This window comes from Austrofundulus limnaeus, unplaced genomic scaffold (genome assembly GCF_001266775.1).
Source record: "Austrofundulus limnaeus strain Quisiro unplaced genomic scaffold, Austrofundulus_limnaeus-1.0 Scaffold341, whole genome shotgun sequence".
In the NCBI taxonomy this organism is placed as follows: Eukaryota; Metazoa; Chordata; class Actinopteri; order Cyprinodontiformes; family Rivulidae; genus Austrofundulus; species Austrofundulus limnaeus.
In genome coordinates this window covers 498,476-507,067 of record NW_013952743.1, presented here as the reverse complement: position 1 = coordinate 507,067, position 8,592 = coordinate 498,476, and the positions used below count along the sequence as shown (strand labels likewise).

At 41.0% G+C, this 8,592-nt stretch overlaps 1 protein-coding gene across 1 annotated transcript in view; it reads left to right on the top strand.

Moving 5' to 3' along the window:
- Nucleotides 1–8,592, top strand: part of nek5 (NIMA related kinase 5) — a gene marked incomplete in the record, with an annotated part of 40,176 nt that overhangs the window by 28,843 nt on the left and 2,741 nt on the right. The window contains 8 exon segments of the mRNA XM_014022743.1: nucleotides 80–170; nucleotides 3,049–3,143; nucleotides 3,331–3,389; nucleotides 4,355–4,522; nucleotides 5,938–6,016; nucleotides 6,342–6,455; nucleotides 6,524–6,604; nucleotides 6,951–7,031. Coding sequence (XP_013878197.1) covers nucleotides 80–170; nucleotides 3,049–3,143; nucleotides 3,331–3,389; nucleotides 4,355–4,522; nucleotides 5,938–6,016; nucleotides 6,342–6,455; nucleotides 6,524–6,604; nucleotides 6,951–7,031 — 768 coding nt within the window.

Below are 8,592 nucleotides of genomic sequence, written 5' to 3'. Positions count from 1 at the left end.
TGTGTGTGTGTGTGTGTGTGTGTGTGTGTGTGTGTGTGTGTGTGTGTGTGTGTGTGTGTGTGGTTTCCTGTGTTTGCAGGTGACGCCGGCAGAGTTTAACCACGTGTTACCACTTGACAAAAGAGCAGCAGCAGCAACACAAGCTGCTAAAACCCAAAGTGGAGCAGCTGGTAACAGATAACATCAGATATTCTGTAAAACCTCACAAACAGAGTCGGCAGTATTTATCTATCAGGAACTCAGTGTTTCCACTCAGCTGTACTGTAAATATGACACTGATGGTTTAACACCGACACATGAGAGACCAAACATGAACTTAATTATAGGCCAAGCATTTCTTAAAGGAAAGCTTATCACTTGTCGTCCTTTAAGCTGGAACTTTAGGCTGCATCTCCTCCATGTTGTCACATATTCAAACAGTGGGTGAGACAGATGGAGCTCCCTCTAGTGTTATTTTACAGTTTTATTGATTGGTTTGACACAGCCGTCAACTCAAAATGTACATTTTCAAAACAGTTAACGCAGAGGCCTAAACATTGACACAGTTGTCAAAATGACACATTTTGTTTGCAAAAGGCACTAACTGTGTCAAAACATKTAAAATATGGAACAAAAGCAAATTTTGCCTTCAAACAGCTCAACTTTGACACGATGTATGAGCACCTCCAAACAATCAGTACACAATGGGCAACAAAAAACTAAATACAGTGCTCATGTGTGAATCAGTGCACCATTGCTTGTCATTGTAGCCTATGACTGTACATAGCTTACATGCCAGTGTCATTTGTAGTCAAATTTGCCCTCTTGCAAAAATGCATTCAGAAGCAGATATGGTTTGATGCAAATTTTATTGATTACATTTTTTCAGACTGCGCCTGACAAATGAAATATTCCAATAGAGAATACATGGAAATAAAAATAAAATCCTTTACTTTGTGAGAAATTATGTAAATAAAAAACACAGTCTTTTCCAGTAAAGATCAAAAATCTATAGTAGGCCTATATATACTGAGTATAAAAGATAGCCAAAAGTGATACTCTTCTGTCTCTTCTAGTCTCTTCTGTCTTGAAGAATGGGCCACATGGCCCATTCTTCAAGACAGAAGGGACTAGAAGAATGGGCCACATGGCCTCATCCACATCACATTCAATATTCTATCATGCAATGCACCGCGGGAAAAATCGTCCAGCATGCCTGATCCATCCTTGACATGTCTCTGCATCTATATCTTGGGCAGCAGCAGTCATTGCATTGAGCAAGGGCATCTGTTCATAGGTATGGTGATCATACAGTATACCTTCCATCTCCATGCACTAAAGAATTCCTCTATGGGATTTAAAAATGGAGAGTATGGAGGAAGGAACTGTACCATCATCCAAGGGTGCAATGCAATACCACTCATTCACAAAACAAGAGTGGTGAAATGCCAGATTATCCCAGATAATCACAAACAGTGACATGCCAGGCCTCAACAGGCCTCTCTCCTGAGGCGGGATCAGGATGTCATGAAGGGCATTCATGAATGCTATGAGACGCTCGGTGTTGTATGGGCCAATGGTAGGGATATGGCACAGGATGCCATCATTGGAGACGGCAGCACACAGTTATGTTGGCGCCCCTCTGTCCTGAAACAGTAATAGTGGTCCTATGCCCAGTGAGGTTCCTTCCACGTCTCCTTACTTTACAAAGATTGAAGCCGGATTAATTGACATAAATGAAGACATGATGTGCCCCCTTAGCTTCAAGCTCCATTATTCGCTAAAGAATAAAAAGGCATAATTACAATTACGTCAAAGTGACTCCAGTTCACTCTACAGTGATGATATGACAAGGCATAATATGACAAGGCACAAGAATAGTACTGTTGTGTTTCCTTACCTCCACATATTGGCGTCTGGCCTCCTTCACAGCTTCAGAGTTCCTCTGAAATGGAACTCTATAGAGCCGTTTCATTGCCATATGATTCCTTCTGAGGATGCGGTCATTTGTGGCCTCACTCTCAGTATGGATGTTCCTAAATACTGCCTGATCAGCAATCACTGCTGCTCTGACTTCATGCAGCCAAATGGCATTATTTGCCAGAACCTTGTTGACAACGGCTGCCTTCTGCTCAGCATTAAAAATTCTCCCTCTACCACCACCGACTGGTAGCCTTTTGATTCTATAAAGAATACATGAAATGTGGAAAAAATTACATGAAGTACTATATATCACTGCAGATATTTATGTATATACTGTATACTGTAGCAACATTACCTGTTCTCCTGTTGAGAAAATCTCTAACAATGGATGCAACAGTGTTTCTGTTTAGAACAGACTGGACTCTTTGTCCATCTTCTCTAAATGAAAGGTCATGATTTACGACATGATCAATCACAGTTGCCCGAATTTCAGCTGTAACCCTCGCACACAGACTCTTCTTCCTCTGACCCCTCTACCTCTTACTCTCACTCTACCTCTCATCTGCCTTAGACCTGCTCGATCCATGCTTGCAAAGAACAACACAGACCTGCAGACTGATTGCAAATGGAAAAATTCTGTGAAGATGTGTGAAACAGGTGCTTTCGGTGATTTCATACTGACAGCTAAAAGGGAGTTTGGACTTCTTGAATGACATCTGCATTACCTGTTTTGCAAAAGGGTGGGAAAACTGTATCAATCCAATGAGAATGGGTTAACACATTGCAAGAGGTGTCTTCTGCTATGCTGAGATGGTGATGATGAAGACTGACAGGTTCCCAGTTTCTTCAAACAGGTCAAACCAATCAATAAAAAATGTAACTCTATGGCTGCTCCTGACATATAGAGCCACCTAGTGGTCATTTACTGATATGACAACAGCTCTGACGGAGTTCATGGAAATATTTAAAACTCTTTTTTTGTGTTCCTCTGTGTTCAGTGAAGGACATATTGAGTGAAATCATCTCATCTATAGCACACAGAGTTGTGTTGAGCTACAAGACTAGCTGTCCTCTGCTTTCATCATAAACAGCTGATAGTGCTGCATCATTCATGTGATTTGGTTTTCTTTTGTTTTTTTTCCTCAGAGAAGGAGCAGAATGTCAGAGGAACAGAGAGACATGGAGGAGCTGACAACAAACTGTCTGCTGAGCGAGACCAGAGGATCATAAAGAACGCAGCTGTAATTACAACTGTTGTAACAAGTGTAATACTAGAGATGCTCCTTTTACTAGTTTAAACAACACACTCTGATAAGTTCAGACTCATCTGAGTTGTCAGATTTCCGAATCGACACACTTTCCTAAAAACCTTAAATGTAAGACAGTTTTAAAGTCTTTTTGTTGTTCTAACTGTTTTTTATGTTGCAGCCTCGTCATCAAAGAGCAGCTCAGCTAGCTGCTGACAGAAGGTTTGCAAGGAACCAGAGGTGAGTGAAACATTCTCCAAATGAAGATGAGTTTGATTCTTACGGGACTGATGAGCTAATGGCTAGTCTGAATGCCACCAAAGCTAAAATGGATTGCTGTCATCTTAAAACAACTCCAATCTCAAAGGTTTTGTTCATCTAAAAACTATTTTTTAAACTGTGGTTATTCCTAACATCTAGGGTTAATAAACATAATCTTCTTACAGGAAGTGCTACAAAATGCCTACAAATAACCACAGAGTTCAAAGTGAAGAGCTGTTTATTAATCATTTGACAGCAATGTAAAGGTGTATATCTTGTCGGTCCATTAGAACTACGGTAATATTTTCTGTTTCTCCAGTCTGAAGTCATCTAAAGATGTAACAACCCCACACCAAAAGATCTGAACTATCCCTTTAATCTCTGTCTTCAACAGCTGCTTCAATTCTTTTCTATGTGATACACATAATCCATTCCTGTTTCATGTTAAAAGCCTTCATTTTTGTCAGTCTGAGTAAAAGTTATAATGATCTAAGTTTATAGAAGAAGATTTTACTGAATTCTTACAAATATAATAATGGTGGATGTATGTATGTATGTATGTACTGTGTGTATGTATGTATGTATGTATGTATGTATGTATGTATGTATGTATGGATGGATGGATGGATGGATGGATGGATGGATAGGCCAATGGATGGATGGATGGATGATGGATGGATGGATGGATGGATGGATGGATGGATGGATAGGTCAATAGAATGGATGGATGGATGGATGGATAGATGGGTGATGGATGGATGAGTCGATGGATGGATGGATGGATGGATGATGGATGGATGGATGGATGGATGGATGGATGGGTCAATAGATGGATGGATGGATGGATGGATGGGTGATGGATGGATGGATGGATGGATGATGGATGGATGGATGGGTCAATGGATGGATGGATGGATGGTTCTAACATGTTCTGCTCTCTAAAGGATCAGTGAGCCTGTCAGCCATTATCATCACTACCACGCTCAGCTGGATGCCTTTCAGAGGAGGAAACAAGTCCTTCCTCTTCCTCCTGCTGCTCCTCATGAGAACATGAAGGATGTGATGCTGGGATGTGAAGACCAGGCAGGTCCTCCAGTAGAACCATATCAGCTGTGAGTGATATGTTTCACCCCTCAATGGCATGGTGTTGCTCTTACAGGCAACGAACCACTATTTTGACTCTCACACAATCCCTTTACAATTTTTTTTGTAAAAAATGGTAAATGGACTGAACTTATATAGAGCTTTATCAAATCCCTCCAGACCCCAAAGTGCTTTACACTTACAGATACACATTCACACACTGATGGTGGCAACCTACAAAGGTCACATCAAAAGTCTGATGACAAGTCTGTGACCAATGACATTTAATTTTGGAGAGCATGTGACATTTTGTCTGGGGTTGGAACCATCATTTTATGATCAATATATTAATAGGGACCCCAAGGCTCCTAAAAACAAGGGTCAATTTCTTTTTCTAAAATAAAAAGTTATGATTAGGGGGTCGTCGTGCCATAGATGCACGTGGTTAGAGACGTGCAGAGGTGCCACCATTGCTATGTGTTGATTGTGGATCAACATGAACCATTTGTACTTATGTGTGCAGAGCCCAAGAAAGGATTCTTGGAAAAGGTAAAGGACTGACACATCAGGAACTGAATATTTTGTTATAAACTTTAGCACATAATGAAATTCACAGACAAAAGCACAATTCAGTTCAATTCAATTCAAATTCAAAAATACTTTATTGATCCCAGAGGGAAATCAGGTAATAAGGACACAAGGAATAACAGTTCACACTGAAGTGTCTTCTGTACTACTTGCTGTAATACAGCAATCATTTAGGTCATCTGTTCAGCAATACATAATGTTATACCCTTATACATTTATGAAACATTTTTATTGTCACTGGTATTTACTGTTATATTTTTACCAGAAACATCCCAAAAAATTTTATGTAAAATTATTTATACCTGTGTCCCCCAATAAAACATTGTCTAATGTAAAATATACCTGATAAATAACTGGGTAACAGTGTACCAGACTGACTGGAACAAACTGTGTCATAATCAATGTGCAACATATGAAACATATAAAAGAATTGGTCAGGCCAACCCTAGACATTGCTACTTTAAGATATATATATATATTTTTTATTAGTGTCTGGCAGTAAAAACATTTATAGTTAAATTTCACTATTTTGTGTAACTTATAGCAAGAGCATATTAAAAAACTTGCAGTAATGGGTTTTAAAGGCACAAAATGATGGAGCAAAGCGTGATCTACAGTATGAATACAGCATCCTTACTTTCACAATCAACACATAGTAATGGCAGTGCTTTTTACAGGTGATGGGAGATGTCCAGTCCAGTTCCATATGTCAATGTTTAATAATGAAGATGAATTATCAGCCTGTAAACAACATTTATTTAATGAACAGATTAATGTTCAGTCACAGGTTCAGTCTAACTCAGCGGGGTTCGTTAGTTGTTTAATCATGAAAACAATTCTTTATCTGTTCTCTCAGTGTGGCTGCAGCTCGTAATGAGTACCTGCAGAGGAGGCAGGAGGCCAGCCAGTACAAGCTGAGAGCAGAGAAACAGCTGGTAGGAACAACACACAGTCACACTGGTGGTCCTGTCCTTTAATGGGTCTATTTATTTAATGCACACCTTTAGTAAAGGTCTACATCTGAATGAATTTAGAAGTGGTAATGACGTTAGACTGCTGTTAATCAATATTCATGTATTTATAACTAGAGACTGAAGACTTAGTTCTGGTTTATAAATCTTATAAATCTTAGTTTTTAAAAGTTATCAGTGTTCTTTATCTTCATGAACAGGAAACTTAATAAGAGGAGGCAAAATAAACCCTCGTAGGTTGGATTTGAACAAAAACTGTTGCTTTAACACTCTGTCATCCTACCATCAGGGTCTGCGTCCGTGTACAGCAGAATCCAACAGGAAGTCCGGTGGTCCAGAGCAGGTGGTGAGTCGGCCTGAAAACCAACAGGCTCCTCAGGACAGGAAGCAGGAGGGTCAGCAGGTGAGACCCTTTGATACAGAAAATAGTCAGCATGAAGAGTCAGGAGAGCTGATAACTCTGAGTTTCAGGAGTATCTGCGCCAGCTACATCTGATCAGACACCAGTACCACCAGGAGATGAGACAGTGGAGGCAGAGAGCTGAACCACAGGTATACTGTAATGTTATTGGCTCATTGAAGTTTTAGTGATATCAAAACAAACCCAAGGACTTTTTTAAGAAATAAAACATGGTGTTACATTTTTGTCTCTAACCTTCAGTCCTTCATAAAGTATTGAGCAGCTGAATTTAATTTAAAGTGCACTGTGACTGCTGGATATGGGCACCGGTGACCCCAGTGACCCTGAAAGGAAGAAGCGRGTATAGATGATGGATGGATGGTGACAGTTTGTCTGAATATGAGAGACCAGGATAAACAACAAAATAAAAGTTCTTTAGTCACCTGTAAACAGAGAATAACTTTGACTCGTTCTGTATATTTCATCCTGTTGTGTCAGACTGAGCCTCAGAACACGCAGAGAACCTTTGTGGTGGAGAAACCTTCAAACAGTAAAGATGAGCAGGAAGCACCTGTTCAGGTAAACTCTGTTCTGTCGGTGATGTCACACTCCAGCTCTATCTCCACTACAGCAGAACAACTCATCAGATCAGAACATGGACTATACTATACTACAGGGGTGCCCCACCTTTTTTGAACCAAGAGCTACTTTTGAAGTCGGCAGTTTGCCGAGAGCTACTCGACCAGTTTCAGTATCAAAAAAACATAATATGGTCTCCCTACTCCTCACTTCTTTAAAGTAAATAAAACAGAACATAATGTGTTGCTAGTTTTATTTAATTTAAAGTATTGTCAAACAAAACCATCTACTTAACCATATACTTACTTACAAAAAAAGAAAAGATAAAATCCTTAACTCCTGACAGAGAAACAGAAAAGTGATGCTTGAACAAAAAGTACCATTTTTTTTATCTCCTTCAATCAGTACCCACTGTAACATGTGAGCTATGAGGGCTGGAATCCCTTTCCAGTGCAAGAACCACAGAGTCAAATAACTTTGGAGCAGGGGAACTCATCTCCATTTATTCAAAGAACTCTCCTCTCTTCTGTCCAAACTGGGGAGTAAAAACAAAACAAAAAAACTATCAGGGTCAACATGGCTACCACAAGAGTACTGCCCTTTTTTCAAAGTCAAAGCACACAATACAAAACTCTCTCGCAGGCTCTTATAAAACCCGGTGCTGAGCTTCCAGGACCGGTTTAACCTGACCAAATCTGTTCCTTTTATTGCCTGAAAGTGATCCATCAGGTGGGTTACTGAATTTTATGCATTATTGCAGAAATATCGCCCGCCAGGGGTTTCTGGCTAAATCCAGGCAGGAGAGCGGGTGCTGGACGCATGACCGTGGTTCCACCTCACTGGATCTCTTCCTTTTATTCCCCTGCATCAGCATAAGCAGCCCAGTGCTGGAAATCAGCCATTTCACCCGCTGGAGCTCACCCGACTACTTTTGATCGCTTATATCTCCGCAGGGGAACGTCCCAGGAACTTGCAACCACCTCCAGGTTGTAGCGGAGATCCACAACTTTAAAAGAGCCATCTCCACCCGGATTCGACATTCAGAGCCGGCACTAGAGGCTCCGGAGTTTGAGTACTATTTCGCTCGCCAAAGCGCCTTTTTTGGCCGGTCGTTTGTTAATAGCTCCTCGGGGGAACGTCCCAGGAACTTGAAACCACCTCCAGTTTGTAGAGGAGGACCGTAGCTTTCCAAAGTCATCTCACTTTCCCGGATCCGATTCTCAGAGCCCGCAGGAGAAGCAAACAAAGGTTGAAATTTCCTCCCGAAAATGCGCGTAAAATGCACTAAGTCGTGCGTAATTTGTTTATATCTCCGCGGGGGAACGTCACAGAGACACCATTATTCAAGTATCCGCTTGTAGGGCAGAACCAGAGCTTTAAAACCCGACCAGCCACTCTGGGATCCGATGCTCCTAGCCTGGGGAGGGGGGCTAAAACCACCCCTGGCGGAGGTCCGATGGTGCGTAATTTTGGAGGTTTTTCGCTTATATCTCTGCGGGGGAATGTCACAGGGACTCCAATCAACTTTCTCCTTATAGGGCAGAGCCAGGGCTTTAAAAAC